Below are 16,530 nucleotides of genomic sequence, written 5' to 3' on the forward strand. Positions count from 1 at the left end.
GAACCGTAGGGTTTGTTGTTCGTGTCCAGCCCTAGCCTTTTCAATTCAATTCGCTGATATGCCAAATTCATTAGGCTCTTCCTTTATCTATTGTTAGGTGTGCCTCAAATATTAAAGACACCAGTGCAGTAACCAGTTTTATTATTATTATTATTATTATTATTATTATTATTATTATTATTATTATTATTATTAAATAGTCAGTTGGTTGTGGGTGTTTTCCACTGGGTTCCCTGTTATGTGCAGACTGGTCATGTAACCCTGATTTACAGGGTTAGATCGGATATATCCCAAAGCCCTCAGTGATGTGTGCAAGAAGCTATGCAGTAGTTACCCAGTGCTAGAAAAAGTTGAGTTTCTATTGAAAGTAATGGCTCTATAGGATAGGCGTCATGCAAGCTTTCAGTTTTTGTCCAAAATAGGCCTTGATATAATTAATTTAATGGCATCTGGCAGGTAAAATAGGCAGGTTTATCACTCAAAAATCTTGGTCATAACCATTTGCATATTTGCAAAACCGCAGTAAATTGATATTTAGTATTTATTTCTTTACCTCCTTAACCCCCTTTCATACTAAGCGTAGTGATCAAAATAACAATCCTTTAACGGTATGTGTGGTACTTAATTTAAAACCCACTCTGTCCAACCCACAGCAATTTACAGCTGTAACTGGATTATACTGTGTAAATTGGCTGTTTCTCTCAATTTTTTTTGTTAAATGACTGGAGAAATATGGTTTAAACTTATATAATGTTTCTAAAACATATACACCTTAGTTTTACCCTTTGTTTTAAATTGTTATTCTTTTTTTCACACATTCATCCTTCTACCCTCAATAACTGCAAGGCTTTTCACTGTCATGTGACTCTGAGGAGAGTGGTCACATGACCGACACACTCGCACAGAACGAGAAGACAGCAAATACGCAGCACAGCGAGAGTAGTAGCGGAGTTCAAGGTACTATAGTACTAGTAGTAGGCACAGTATTTGCTCCACGAGAACAAACACAACAATGGACCTCACTAGAATCGGGGTGATTTTATTTATTTTACCGTGCGCTTATTACTGCATCCCTCCTCACGACAAAGCAGCCGAAGTGGCGAGGTTTGTAGCACATAAGTGCGACTGGGCTTCAATTTCGACCATCTCTACCCACGACCCCGTGAAAGGGCAACCTTTTGCCAATGTGTTTTCTGTAAGCGACGGGCCGAAGGCGAAAGGTACCGGAGTACCATACATGTACCTGACAGCTATGGAGATCTCTGTGCAAGATCTACAGGTAATTAAAAACAACTTTCATTGGAGCATTGCTAGTGTGCGGGTATTATGTGATACTGAATGTGATTTCAAACCCGTAATGTTTTTGTTTCCGTAAATTGACCTAAGCATGTCAAAAAATACGCTAGTGAAATGTAAATAAATATCTCTAAGCGTTGCAGTTTTAGCCATTGATAGGTTCCATTCCATCTACAGTACTGTGTGATTTGGCTAACTAAGTTCATGTATGGCTCAAATTGCTAACAGTGATAGTCTATTGCCAGCCATGGCTGTATGCGTTTGTTTAATTAAGCTTGTATAACCTGTTATGTATCAGTCAGCTAAAAGGAAAGTCTCCTGACAAGTTCAGATAGGGGAACTGTGCAGATGTCTCTAATGAGTCAGCTATATTTTGGTATCTGATTTTTTTTTTTATATACGACGCCAATGATGAGTAAGCAAATTTACTAGGGGAAGAACACAGCATATCCATAACAGCATGTCTGTTTAACGTCACTCAAACATATTTGTGTCCAGTATATATCCCATTCCCACATTAGGCGTTCCTGAAGTACAAGTGGTTGAACTGTTCCAGACCACATACCATGCTGCTGGTCACCGACATCCACTTGTTATGTAGTTTGCAGTCATTCTTTGTATTTCTGATTGTCTTTCAGTTGTACTTGTCTACATTACAAATATGTAACATAGGCAAGATTAGCCGAGGTGTTATAGAAGTAAGATTCTATGCAATCTACTGATCTGCCACTTTGGGTCCTGTTTCCCTTTGTCTTCCTGGCAATACACTGTTGTGCACTAAATGGTTCTTGATTGATTTAGCCATCTGGAACATAAGAGCCGCTCCTGAGTCAAAGAATCTTAACATGTACTCCTCAAAAAAAATGAAAAACCTTTTAGAATGATTACAAACATCATATGTTGAAGGAACAGTAAAAAAAAAAAAAAAAATTTTGTTTAATACCAAGTGTGCCAGAAAAAAGAACCCACGTTTCTTGTATTGTTGTATCTGTCAAACAAATCCAACAGACACTGTCTAACACATCTGTTCCCTTTCAGGTGAACCCCACAGCCTCTCTTGCGATGTCACTGGCTCAGACAAACTACTGCAAGAAGCACAGCTATGACCCACAAAGCCCCCTCTGCGTTCACATCATCTTGTCAGGCTCAGTAGTGAAGGTAAAGAAACAGAACGATGCACCCTCGAATTTCAAGACCGAACTGCAACTAACTCCAACAGGAATGATCTCGATCAGGGCTAGGCAGCGTCCGCACTTCCAGTTCTGATCTTTGGAAATCTTTGTTCCAACCACATCCTTCATCCACAACTATTAAACACTCAATCGTGCTGAATTTGGAAATACTAAAAGAAACCTAAATTCAGTGACAAACATTTCCACTAGAAGTCTTTTTCAACGTCTATGATCAGCATTTCTAGTCTAAATATTTGTCATTGAATTATATCCTTATTTTTATTTTGTTTAACTAATTAAACACTGGAAAGGGTTCCAAAACAGCTAAATGTTTAATTTGACCTAATAAACCTGAAATGGAATGGCACTCCAGGACTGGAGCTGTGTTTCCCTGACGTAGATATTGTTCTAGTTTTTGTTGTGTTGAGCTGTGTTAAACCCAGTGGTCTACTCTGTCTACAGGGTCCAGTTAATGGACATTAACCCTTTTTAGATCAAGAATATTGTATTACATTGCCCTGATTTCTAGATTCTCTTTAAAATGTATCTTGCTAGCATAAATATTATACAGGGTCCCCCAGTAAATCGGGCATCATAAGAAATATCATATATAATGTATGTTTGTAAGTGTTCGGTGGCTACCTCTAATCAAGTTAAGAGTATGTTTCTCACACACTCTTTGCTGTGTCGGGTCTGTCATACAAAGAGTGCAAGAGAAAATACACTCTCAACTTGATTGGAGGTAGCCACCGAACATTTATAAACATATTATAGGTTATTGAATTTAAATAAACAGACAAAAATCTGACATTAACATACTTAATCTGTTTTTATAGAAATTGTTGTAGTTTAGAATTCTGTCATCTACACTCTTAACGATGTTAGAAGTGTCGTTGCTGCCGATGGGTTCCAAAAGGGGCGTGACTTAATGCTGATTAGGATGATATCTCAGCACCAACATTAAAGACATTTTACACCTGAAAGAAATGGAGAGACAGCCAATATTAACAATTACACCTATGATGCCTGCCTATGGGACACCCTGTATAGTAGAAGTCATGTTTTACATATTCAAAGCATGCTAATGGACTGTGCTTAAGATCAGCTCATACGGGCTGGGGAGCTGTGCAAAGCAAGGTCTGAAAAAGTTATCATGAAATACAACGTCCCATTGACATCTTTTTGAAGACGTGCAGGAGTGAACCCTGGTGTCATGGATGCATTCCAGCCGGGGTCAATAAATTCACCCTACCCTGAATAACTCAAAAGCAGTTATTCCCCAGGTCTGTAAATGAGAGCAGCAATGATGTTGCACTCCTGTTGCAGGTGAACGACACAGAAGCCAGTTTTGCAAAGCAATCCCTGTTCAGTCGGCACCCTGAAATGGTAGACTGGCCCTCAGATCATGGGTGGTTCTTTGCCAAGATGAATATCACTCAAGTATGGGTCCTAGATTACTTTGGAGGGATCAAAACTGTCACACCTGAGCAATACTTCAGTGCTGAGCCTTTTAGCACAACAACAGACTTTGAATAAACTGTAAGTACAAGTAGTGGAACATTGTCTCTTAAAACATTCTTAAGAAGTTTGTTTTTTGTTTTGGAACAATACATTAAATACTGATGGTATCAATTTAAAAATACCATATTGTGTGTGTGTGTATATATATATATATGGGCAGCCGTGTGGAGTAGTGGTTAGGGCTCTGGACTCTTGACCGGAGGGTCGTGGGTTCAATCCTCAGTGGGGGACACTGCTGCTGTATCCTTGAGCAAGGTACTTTACCTAGATTGCTCCAGTAAAAACCCAACTGTATAAATGGGTAATTGTATGGAAAAATAATGTGATATCTTGTAACAATTGTAAGTCGCCCTGGATAAGGGCGTCTGCTAAGAAATAAATAATAATAATAATAAAATGTATGAATGTTATGTGTAAATGAAAAAAAAAAAAAAACCTAGAGCTGTAATTGGAAAACTGAATAATCCAATTTTTCTTCTCTCTTTTTTTTTTTTTTTAGTTCAATATACTGCTTTGAAAAGATGATTAAAGGGACAGAAGAACCAGGATCCTTTATTCTGTGTGTATGTGCCTTATAATACAGTTATACACCTTAGTAGCCAGTTCTGAAAACTGTCATGCTCAGGGTCCTACTGAAGCATGTTCAGAGAGGAATTAAACAATGGGAACTGTACAAACCTGCAAGAATACTCTTAATTCCAAGATGGAGCAGTGGAAGTGTTGTTCTGAGTAGTTTCTTGCTGGCTTTATTTTGTGAAAACATTTTTCTGATAATTTGCTTTTACTTTTGCACTTGCTTTGCACTGATTGTTGCAGTTACATCTGGTTACCAGTGAGTGGAGCCTATCCCCACATTTTTAACTCCAGTATTTCAGTATAGTGTGGTACCCTGTATCATAATCTAGACCAGTGGTTCTCAAATTGGAGTGTGGGGAACTCTGGGAGCTCACTGGGGTTGCCCAGGGGATCCCCAGAAAATTCTATAAAAAATAAAATGAAGAAAATTTGATATATAAAATAGACACTGGCTATGTTTACAAAGACTTTCGGCGAGCCACAGCGGTACATTATCTTCCCATAATGCACTTTTTTGTCACACACTTTATTTCATTTTTATGAAGTGTGTGATAAATAGACCCAGAGAAGGTTTCCTGGCCATTGTCAGTTTTTGAGAAATAAAACAGAATTGCATTGTACTGCACATTTGAGGTTGTAGTGAGCCTGATACACTCAAGTGAATCAATTTTATTAGCAATAAGGCAATTAAGAGATTTTTCAAAATGTATTTTTGTAAAAAATAAAAATAAATAAATAAATAAAATAAAAAAAAACAGCAAATGCTTTCGGTTTTAAATATAGTTGTATTACATTTCTATGGTAACACTATTTGCTTGCTTAAAATAAAGGCTTGATTTCATCTGTATTTGCATGATGTTTTGTTGAGCTATCACTAAGACACACTTATAAAAGTTTCCCATAGTAAAAACATAGAAAAGTGTAATAACACAGAAAAAGCAGGGTAAAGCATAGATAAGCATTGTAAAGCACAGAGAGGTATGGCAAAGCATATTAAAAACATGGCAAACCATGGGAAAAGCCTGCAGCGATTACTGTGCAGAATTACCCCGGTAAACCTTGTAAGGGCATCTTAAGTGTTTTTTTTTTTTTTTTTTAAACAGTTTATTTTTAAACAGGTATACCATTTTATCATGGAAACGGATTGTCCTCACCACCCATAATAAAAATAATAATTGTTATTATTATTATTATTATTATTATAATTAATATCACGTGAGAAACCCTGATAGATCAACATTCATTGGAAAGACTGCATAATAAGCATTTACCTCTGTGGTCTGTTTATTTCTGTGTCTCTGTTACACAGTATGGCATGACTAAAAGGCACAGGAAATCCTACATCACTGCTTGTGTTAGTCTTCCATAACATTGTACTGCTAGCTATTACTGTAACGAGGCATAATATATTACCAGGCCAGAACCCATAGCACACCTGTATTTTCCACGATGGAGATTGTGCAGTGCTTGACAAAATTGAGGGGTTTTAATTTGGATCTTCATGAAGTTGATTTGATTGTGAGTTCTGGAGCTGCTCTTCAGATGAAGTTGCCTGCCATCGTTTTGATCAAAGTGTCTTTTTATTACCAAGCAGTATTGCCATCTAGTGTAAAGTAGTGTAGTGACAGAAAAAAAGGGAACTTGAACCAAAGCAGCTGATTTCTAGATGGCACGGTCTCTTTTTCTACAAACCCACGGGTAAGAGACGGTGTTGCAGCGGGTTGCGGGTTCGGGTCGGGTCCTGAAGTGGGTCCGGGTCGAAAGCAGGTCGTAAAAATCGGACCTGCGCAGGACTCTAGCCTGTGTTAGATATGTCTCTAGAACTGAGAGCAGCTCCTGAGCTCTGGTCAAAACAGCACAACACAGACACAGTAGTTTTTGATTTCATGCTTACAGTGGCTCTGACTACTATAGTTAGGCACCCACTATTGTGTAAGTAAGATATATTTTAAGCTTTATTTTGTAAGTTAGAGAGGGTCCATTGATGAGGGGCTTTGATTTTAAAATATACATAAACAGCAGGTGGCACTCCACACCCATCTACTGAAAAATGAAATCATTTACAGACAATAAGTTCCAGTTGTGTTTTATTTTACAGTACCAGGGCTAGGATAGCACCAGACTGGTGGTTAATGCAATCCTGGGAGATTCTCCATTGCTGTAAAATTCTCAAACAGCTCTGACTATTCCTGGGGTTAAGTCGGTCAAACCTTAGTCTTTTTAAACAGTAGTTTTGCTTATAACGTATGGTCGCTCCAATCCCCATACACAAGGATTACTATCAACTCCAGGTCATTCGTATCATTTAAAAGGGTTTAAGGGTTATTCTAAAGATTGTCCTTTTGTAACGTTTGGCAAGATGGTTGTTACCTTTGTATAGGTTGCTATGCAGTATATTCATTAACCATTCACAAAACATGAACAACATTTATTAACATGTTCACTAGCTGTTAACTGTTAATAAACTAAACAGTTCCCCTTAAAATCAAGCTTGACAAAGTATTGTGTAACTCAGTTATTTTAATATGACTGGTAAGAGAAACCAATAACAAACAGCCATGTTGTGCACAGTACTGTATTAAGAAAATTGTATCCATAAAAATAAAATAAAATAAAAATGTATGGAACATTAGTAGTCAGCTGAGGTTAGTGACTAATTCAGATACACTGGTCTTTCCTCATAAGCTGAGAACTGTACGGGAACTCTGCTATGAAAATGTAAGCTCTTGTTGGTTTTGTTTTGAGGTAGCAGAAGCTAGAGAATTGTTGAAAGTTGTTTTTCTTTAATGTGCTGTCTTCATATGAGTGGTGCATCTTTTACATATATGTGTCACAAATAATATATTTCGTAACCCATATGTATGGCAGATTGTTTTACTTGAATAAGCTATGTGGATTTACACTGGGATTTGACCCCTCAGGTTTGGTATACTTCCAGTCAGAGAATCCACATGTCTTCCTATGGTGTTGCCAAAAGGAGTCTGTTCTCCTACCAATACTTACCTGCTGCTAACAATTAATTTACTACAGTAAAAAAAAATGCATGTATAGCCATCCCTGCTCTTACTATACTGTAAACCACAGAGCATATTGTTTCAGAATAAGCAAAAGAGAGGGACAGCTTGAAAATAAACATTTAATGTTGAATTTGTTTTGCCTTTAATGGAACTACCATAGGGTACATTTGCAGAAATGAACTAATCTGTTGCCTCAGTCTTTGTTTCTTCCATGTGCACTGAATTCTATGTAGGACCACTTCTGCATTTTTTATTGCTGATTTTAAGGTCCTTTTCTCTACTTTGTGTCCATTTTTGTCTTAAAACAACGTCAGTCTTCAGTATGTTTACCATTATGAAATATGATAAACATCAGAAGATTACATTATTTAAAAATGGTGCTGATAATTCAATGCAAATGGTTATAAAGTAGGAAACATGCACAAATTTTACAATTGCACACATAAGATTTGATACACAAGACAAGTTTGTCTCTGCAAATATACACAACTTCATAGTAAATATTTCATTTTTGGCCGTCCCTTGCAGGCACAGTTCCCGTCTTAGACTCGGAGCCACGCTTCTCAGAACTTGGTTTCTGTCTTGCCGTGCCCATCACTGTACAAAAGCATCAACCCCTGTGGACCAGTGTGTTTTTTACAAGCTCGTATCTCTTCATCTTGTCTCAGCGGTGGGGTTCAGCATTATCGATAATGCTTCACAGAACACTGCCTGCACAATCAAAACATAGAGCAGCTCTTCAAGATCCAAGTTATTGCCCTGTTCTGCTGCTCTGTTCAATAGCACTGCCAGCCAGGGGCTCACTTTTTTAATTTTTGTTTTTTGTATACATTTACAAGCCTTTATGTTAATAGTATATATGTGAGGAGGGGTCTCGTTACTTTACTGTCACTCCTAATGTGAAAATGATGAGCACTCTCGTCATCACTTTAAAGGTTATAGTTTGCAGCCTACAAAAAAACACTTCTGCCAGCTGGCCGTGTGGGGTCCTGATTCGATCTTGTTGGGAGGTTGATACCTTGTGGGATGGAACACATTTGAGGGCCACAGGAATCACCTACAGTAGGTCACTTTAAATTAAGTTCTGCTTTTTGAATCCCCCAAAAGTAGTAAGACAGATTTTTTTTTTTTCAAATTTTAAAGATATGCACACCAAAAGAGTTGTCTTTAAGTAAACTGTTTTTCAGATGCTTGAAGGGGAGTGAATTGAAGTTGCTTTTCTTAGAAACCCAACATAAACTGTCAAAAATTGTCTTAATTTGTGATTTGACACAAAGTTCTCATCAGATCCTTTCCTTGCCTACAGTATACTACATACAGCAAAACCAGGAATTGTGACCCATATACTGCAGGTTTGATTTTTAATACCAAGCAATTAGGTGTCAGTGTGAATTTTTGTTTTGATACTAACATTCTTCCCGCCTGGGCTAAGGCAGTGCAGAGAATTAAGAATTCATGTGCCTCCTGTTGCTTACACAGTACAAACTGTAGAATACCCTTCGAATGTTATATTCCAAATCTATAATGCTGATTCAAAATGTTTAATGTTGGTATTGTAAAATGCATTTTTACGAAGATCACATCACTTGTATGTAGTATCTAGTGTATTTTTGTCTTTAAAGAGAAGTACAGATTACAGGTTTACAGAGTGATCTTGTAGCAGCTTATAATGGACTCCAAGCCGTTTGTTAGTTGGCTCAGAATCATAAACGGGTCAGTAAAGGGTATCGTAGCTTTCCACAAAGTTGTTATGGTATTATAATTAACAGAACTAAGTAATTGTTTAAGATGTTGTTTTTCTTATTGGAGTACTACTGTAAATCAGATTTTTATTTTGTCTACATATTAAAAATAAAAAAGGCTGCCTCATTTTTTCCAATTAATGGTCTGTGGGTAATTTATTATCGACTCTCCATTTCTGAAGTAAATTTTTTTTAAATAAAAAACAGCTTTGAGAGTGGAGCAGAATACTATTCAGTTCTACTTTAGATGCCATGATAATTTCTTACACTTGCCAAATACACTAGAAAGTGCAACATAAGTTACTGCACTGGTTTATGCCCCATGGGTCAACACTTTTTTTTCTAGTTCTTACACTGTTTTTATACTACAAAACAAACACGTCAAGTGAATTGAATTGAAGGAATCTTAAGTGCACAAAATCCTTTTTTGTGTTTTTACCGAGCTGCATACAGTACAGAGGAATTTACAAGGACAAAATGAAACTAAATATATATTAAAAACTGACATTTTAGCCAACAATATTTGAATGTGTCTCTTTTTTATGTTCTTTTAATGGTCTAAATGAGTTTAAAATCATATTTGCCTCTTTTGAAACGGCGGGGGGGGGGGGGGGGGCTTTCTCATAGGTTGTCATGTTAACAGTTTACATTATGTAAGGTTTGTCCTTACCAAACTCCTTCAAAGAAACAAACAAGGCTCTGTGAGCTCAATCGGTTTTCAGCTGCAGCTTGCCGGACTGGTTTATTGTGTTTTTAAAATGCTTTAATGTTATATAATATTCTGGATTTATCCAAGTGAATATATCAGTTGACTTGCATGTAGAAAAGGAAGATGAAGCTGCTGTTTCACAAAAAAAGACTATGCAGCAAAAGGGGTATGTACTGACACAGTGTTTTTGCCCTGCTTATTACAAACTATTATTTATATTTATTTAAGCATTTATCTATCTGAGACTGATACGCACTGTAGATCTGTTGAAGCCCTCCGGTTGATTGCATAAGTATTCACCCCCTTTGCTATGACACACCTAAATAATCTCTGGTGCAACCAATTGTCTTTAGAAGTCACATAATTAGTTGAATGGAGTCCACCTCTGTGCAATTAAGGTGTTTCACATGATTTCAGGTTAAACACACCTGTCTCTGGGAGGTCCCGCAGTTGGTTAGTACATTTCCTAACAAAAACGACATCATGAAGACGAAGGACCATTCAAAGCAAAAATGGAATAAGGTTCTTCAAAAGCACCAATCGGGTAGGCATTGAATATCCCCCGGAGCACAGTAAAGTCCATTATTAAGAAATTGAGAGAATATAGCACAACTGTGAATCTGTCTAGAACAGGCCGTCCTCAAAAACTGAGTATCGGGGCAAGAAGGGCACTAGTCAGGGAGGCCACCAAGAGGCCTATGGCAACTCTAAAGGAGTTACAGTCTTCCACGGCTGAGCTGGGAGACACTGTGCATACGGCAGCAATAGCCCGGGTGCTTCAAAAAACTGGCCTTTATGGGAGAGTGGCAAAAAGAAAGCCATTGTTGAAAAAAACTCACATCACATCTCGGCTAGAGTTTGCCAGAAGGCATGTGGGAGACTCTGAGACCAAGTGGAAGAAGATTCTATGGTCTGATGAGACCAAAATATAGCTTTATGGCCTCAACACTAAGCGCTATGTTTGGTGCAAGCCTAACACCGCACATCATCCTGAGAACACCTTCCCTACCGTGAAGCATGGTGGTGGCAACATCATGCTATGGGGATGCGTCTCTGTGTCAGGGCCTGGAAAGCTCGTGAAGATAGAGGGCAAAATGGATGTACCAAAGTACAGAGAAATCCTGGAGGAAAACCTGCTGAAGTCTGCAAGAGACCTGGAACTTGGGAGAAGATTCATCTTCCAGCAGGACATTGACCCCAAACATACAGCCAAAGCCACACTGGAGTGGCTTAAAAACAAAAAGGTCAATGTCCTGGAGTGGCCCAGTCAAAGTCTGGACCTCAATCCAATTGAGAATATGTGGAAAGAGTTGAAAATTGCTGTTCATCAAAGGTCCCCATCCAACTTGACAGAGCTTGAGCAATTTTGCAAAGAAGAATGGGCAAAAATTGCAGTGTCCAGATGTGCAAAGCAGGTAGAGACTTATCCAAATAGACTCATGGCTATAATTGCTGCCAAAGGTGCCTCTACCAAATATTGACTCAAGGGGGTGAATACTTATGCAATCAATTATTTTCTGTTTTGTATTTGTAATTAATTTAGAACAATTTGTAGATTTTATTTTTCACTTTGACATTATGGACTTTTTTTTTGTGTTGATCGGTAGCAAAAACTCCTAATTAAATCAATTTTGATTCCATGTTGTAACACAATAAAATGTGGAAAAGTCCAAGGGGGGTGAATACTTTTGAGAGCCACTGTATATATAAAATATATATGTGTTACAAATAGTTAATGTATCCATACATGCATTATAAATAGTTAGAAATGTATCTATACATGTGTTATAAGGGATGTTAAAAAATACGTTGGATAAAATGTAATACCAGGGCTATAGCAATCGTGCGTTATACCAAATGTAACTAAAGCACAAGTTTACCAATATTTTTCAATACAACATTTTAGTTTATAATCTGCACTGCCTTTAATAATTCAACTTTTTTTTCTCATGTAAATATCTTTTTTCAATATATGTATAATTTATTTGACCTTAACCCTTCACATGTGAGTTGTAGTTTCTCACTGGGTTATATTACTACATCCACTTTAAAGATCATGTCAAAGTTCAGCTTCTACAGTATTTACACAATGTTAACACATGTTAAAGGTGTGATGGGTTTACATGATTCATAGCTAAATTACATTTGAATTGAATTATCATTGAATTTAATATTTTTGATCAGTTTTAACATGGCTTTGTTTCACTGAAATGTGAAACAAAGGCATGCAAAAGCCAAAGGCTTACAGTAAGTCTTCCAGCTTAAACACAGCACTTGAGAACATCTGTTTACATTTAGAAACACAAACGTTGAAGTAATGTTTATCTCACCATTTATTATATGTATAATTTGAATATATAAACTGCCAGTAACATCTACAGTGCTGTACATATTTAGCTGAATGGCACACATTTGTCAAAATAATGTTCAAATTGTATCCTTTTTCCAGAAAGCTGACAACGTGGCCAGTCATTTACATAATGAGAGGGAACATGTGTCCAGATGAGCTGGGGTAAGGGAGCGGTGCAGTGCTGGCGCAGGTGGTGCTCAGTCTTTAAGATAAACCCACTTCCTGAATCTGTCGACACAGAGCAGAGGGACTGAAAGTATCATCCACTTGATGCAGTTCTTGTACCAAGAAAGACTTCAGACTTTTTCAAATTGATTTAAAAGAAAATGAATTTACACCGGACTTGTGCCCTGATATACCTGGCCACTGTGCTTCCCGTTACAGGTAAGACTATTTTGAATACTTGTTTTCAAACACTTTAGGAGAGCCCAGCTTCGGGCTGCTTGTTTTTGAAAACTTTCTTCACCTTCTGCTAAGATTATTTGAACAAAAGAAAATTTTATATTTTTAGTTCAACAAACTTTTCCTAAATGCCAATATAATTATAAAACATGATGATTTTTTCATTACATTGATGTTAGCCATTTTAACCTATGGTTGTATATATTATACATGTACTAGTGATACCCTTACAAATAAACAGTTCTCTACCTCCATGTTTGCTGAAGTAAAGCATCCACATAATGAAACACAAAAGCAGAACATATATACAAGTATCACAAATAAACTCATATTTTGACAAAGAGTTTGATGAATAAAGACATGGATTAACCCATCGCATTGAAACGTTTACATAAATGTATTTCTAAGTGTATCTTTTGTACTTCTGTAGTGCTTTAGCAAGTGATTCGTACTGTGTATTCAAAAAGAATAATTCTGCAGGAGCCATTACTAGCTCTGATTTTAGTTTTTTGTGACTAGGGTGTTGGCCTTGATTAGAAGCTAAAGCCACAAGGACCGCGTTTGCATTGCCGTTATCATCTTTTTTTTAAAAAAAAACTTTGCATTTTGATCTTGTTCACGACCAGCTTTTCTGCTCAGAAAAATAAAATAGTTATTTTTATACAGACGCTTTTTAGTTCTGTAGGTTGAATTACTACAGTCTAAAACACACACGTTTCATTACAGTACTTTAGGCAACTCAGAGCAGCCACAGACATTTTAAATGTACACCAACTGTCAGTTGAAGGTTTCTTGCTGTAAAATGTAGCTGTCACATCAATTGAAACGGTAAATAACCCTACTTTTGTTGTCTGATTCAACCTTATTAACCAAGAAACCAGAAAATTGAGATGCACAGTACAAATCCATTTTGGGAAATGTGAAAAGTAGCTGTCAGCTGTGAACTTCATACCCTGCCCAGTTATGGATAAAATACAAGAAATGTGCCTTAAGCACACAGGTTTAGATTGGCTTTTAAAAATCTCTTCTCTTTTTTGCATTGGGTCTCCAGTTCGCTATAAAATCCATTGGCGCTAATGTTCGTAGGACAGGCCTTTTGTTGCTTATCAAATTCAGAAATTCATATCAGAATTGTAATACTTTAGTTTGTATGTATGTTTATTTTACATTAAGTAAAAGCTGATCTGAAAACAAAAGTATGAACTAAAAAGCAACCTGTAGCATGACTGCTAAGCTGCTGAGGATGAATATGAAAACAAAAAAACAACACCACCGCTGTCCGTGACTTTTTTCATTGGATTCTCCCTGAAACGCTCAACAATTACCGAACCTGCGATCAGTGATTTTCTGGTAGGCAGATACAAGACCATCTTGTTTAAAAATATTTTTGCCTTCATTTTCCCCGAAGTTGGCCTGATATGCCTGCAGAGAAACAAGTCCGATAAACAAATACATCATAGACTGCAAACCATCATGTGTAATGTTTAAAGTTTGATCAAATGCCATTCATTAAATGCATTTTTACATACGAGCATGCAGGCTATGTCTATACAGCAGTATAGTCGATCTGCTTAAACATTTACTAGATCTTTTTAATGACCCTCATAACCCATAAGACACCTCTTAGCGTAACCTATAATATAAAGTTAATCTGAAAATACTAATCCTTCTGTTAAAGAAATGGGTAATACTAGTTAATACTACTAATGTAAACAAAAATTAGTTTCTCACACTGTGTAATGAAAACCATTCATAATATATATATATATATATATATATATATATATATATATATATATATATATATATATATATATATATAATATGTAGATATATGTAGATTGAGCCACTGGAGACTACTAATTTGTTTGATTATGGATGTTGAGTTATTATTGGGAAACTGGCCTTTCTTGCAAGACCAACAGAAATCCCCTATCCAACGTAAAGCAGCGTATTGACAGTACAGACTACTACAGAACTAGCCAAACAAATGCATGTTAGGAGCTCTTTAATGAATCAACTGAGTTATTTATTCCAGGCTTATTAGCTTTACCTTTTTTTTAGAACACAAACGGTGTTAACTAAGCACAGAGGTAAATGCTTTTTAAATATCTGGCCCATGTACTGTTAAATCTTGTTACACTAAACTTTTTACTTAAGAGGGACCTATTAAATCATCACACCACCAATGTGACTACTGACAAGCAAAAATGGCTGGCCTAATAAAATTTTCAGTTGCCCCAGGTTTGTTCGTTCTATTGCCCCATCGCATATCAAGGCTTTGTTTAACCATATTTGGAAAAGTCAGAGTTACAATGTCACTGAAAAGAGGACTGTAGTGTCTGTCAGCAATAGTTAGCGCTCTTGGGCGATCTTCAGTTTTTTAGGGGTTTATTTCTCTGGAACGTTTAAATACATATAGTTTTTATTTATAGGTCTATATTTTAAGTACACAACACAAGGACTTAATAAAACGCTTGTTGTGTTACAGACAGGAATCGGTAACGTATTTTCCAAACACATATTTAACATTATGTATCCCTGTGCATGGTCTCGCTGGGTGTACACTATGAATTACCATTTTTACCAGCATTAATGCTAAAAGCACCGTTAAGGTAGGATTCTGTATAATCGTGATTTATTTGTAGTTTTGAAGTTAGAATTATGTAGTGACACCCTCTGTAAAGATTCCTTAAAATATTATGGGCCTTGTTAAATAGTGTTAATTACCTTAAAAAGTATTGTTTAACAGATGTCAGTATCTTGGCTAACATGACTTTGAAATTCAAAACTACTGACTTTAACAGGGGCTAAATTTTAGCCCCTTTTATGCTGGATCACCAAGAGTTTGGATATTTTATCAAGGCTACAATTCTGTTTGTAGTTCTGACTGAATCTTTTATTAAAGCAGATCTGCAGTACCTAAGGGGACTCAATTATACCTGCAGAAAACACCACGTTTGCTACAAAGCACTTTCGGGTTTATCCAGCAGAAAAAGGAATACAAAATGAAAAGCTGACAATTATGATAGCATTAATACCACCCACAGCTACCTGTAGTTGACCTTGTCTTACTGTAGGAACACTTAGATAAAAGATAAAAGTCTAAAGGACCTTCTAGCTGTCCTATATGAACACATTTAGGACAATTGCATTTTGCCATCAGTCCGAATGTGTGTGTGTGTGTTTTTTTTGTTTTTTTTTAATACCCCTATAAAACAACTTTTTATGTTCAGGGGGACTCCTTTTTTAAAAAAACAAACAAAAAAAAACCGTTTTGAACTGGGACCCCCGACTGAAAAGTGAAAAAACATTATTATTATTATTATTATTATTATTATTATTATTATTACTTTAAAATAATTATATATATATATATATATATATATATATATATATATATATATATATATATATATATATATATATACATATATACATACAGGTCTTTTACAATGAACATGTAACCAGCCTGAGTACATTTTATTTGTTATTTAACACTATGTATATTATATTTACTGAAATAATCATGGGCCACCTTTTTAAAGCATTATAAAACTGAAGAAAGCTCAATTTCAAAGAGGAGGGTTACTAATCTCTCAATACAGCTCAGTGAATATGGGCCTGCGGGATCTATCCAAGCAGTGAGAGAACTCCACAGACACATTCACACGTACTCTGGCTACATGCAAAAACTTTTAACAAAATTAAAATTTATGTAAAGCCACCATCGAGAGGTCTAAAG

The 16,530-nt window shown here is 36.4% G+C and overlaps 2 protein-coding genes across 2 annotated transcripts in view; both read left to right on the top strand.

The window, feature by feature from the left end:
• The first annotated feature begins 853 nt into the window (after positions 1-853).
• LOC117406126 (protein CREG1-like) lies at positions 854-5,412 on the top strand. Its single transcript, XM_034009958.2, has 4 exons — positions 854-1,279; positions 2,335-2,454; positions 3,795-4,007; positions 4,489-5,412. Exons 1-3 carry the CDS (start codon positions 1,013-1,015, stop codon positions 4,002-4,004), a joined length of 597 nt encoding a protein of 198 aa, XP_033865849.1. The 5' UTR covers positions 854-1,012; the 3' UTR covers positions 4,005-4,007; positions 4,489-5,412.
• A 7,079-nt stretch (positions 5,413-12,491) lies between these two features.
• LOC117405206 (T-cell surface glycoprotein CD3 zeta chain-like) overlaps positions 12,492-16,530 on the top strand; it is a 44,627-nt gene continuing 40,588 nt past the window's right edge. Inside the window, exon 1 of the mRNA XM_034008078.3 lies at positions 12,492-12,767. Coding sequence (XP_033863969.3) covers positions 12,710-12,767 — 58 coding nt within the window. The 5' untranslated portion in view covers positions 12,492-12,709. The remainder of the gene's footprint in view (positions 12,768-16,530) is intronic.

The sequence above is a fragment of the Acipenser ruthenus genome, chromosome 9 (genome assembly GCF_902713425.1).
Source record: "Acipenser ruthenus chromosome 9, fAciRut3.2 maternal haplotype, whole genome shotgun sequence".
NCBI lineage: Eukaryota > Metazoa > Chordata > Actinopteri > Acipenseriformes > Acipenseridae > Acipenser > Acipenser ruthenus.

What these genes read in the sequence shown, in the direction of transcription:
- LOC117406126 (XM_034009958.2), top strand. Translation starts at nt 1,013, where the DNA reads ATGGACCTCACTAGAATCGGGGTGATTTTATTTATTTTACCGTGCGCT. An exon ending in TCTCTGTGCAAGATCTACAG is followed by an intron (nt 1,280 to 2,334) that starts GTAATTAAAAAC and finishes GTTCCCTTTCAG; the next exon opens with GTGAACCCCACAGCCTCTCT. An exon ending in TGTCAGGCTCAGTAGTGAAG is followed by an intron (nt 2,455 to 3,794) that starts GTAAAGAAACAG and finishes CTCCTGTTGCAG; the next exon opens with GTGAACGACACAGAAGCCAG.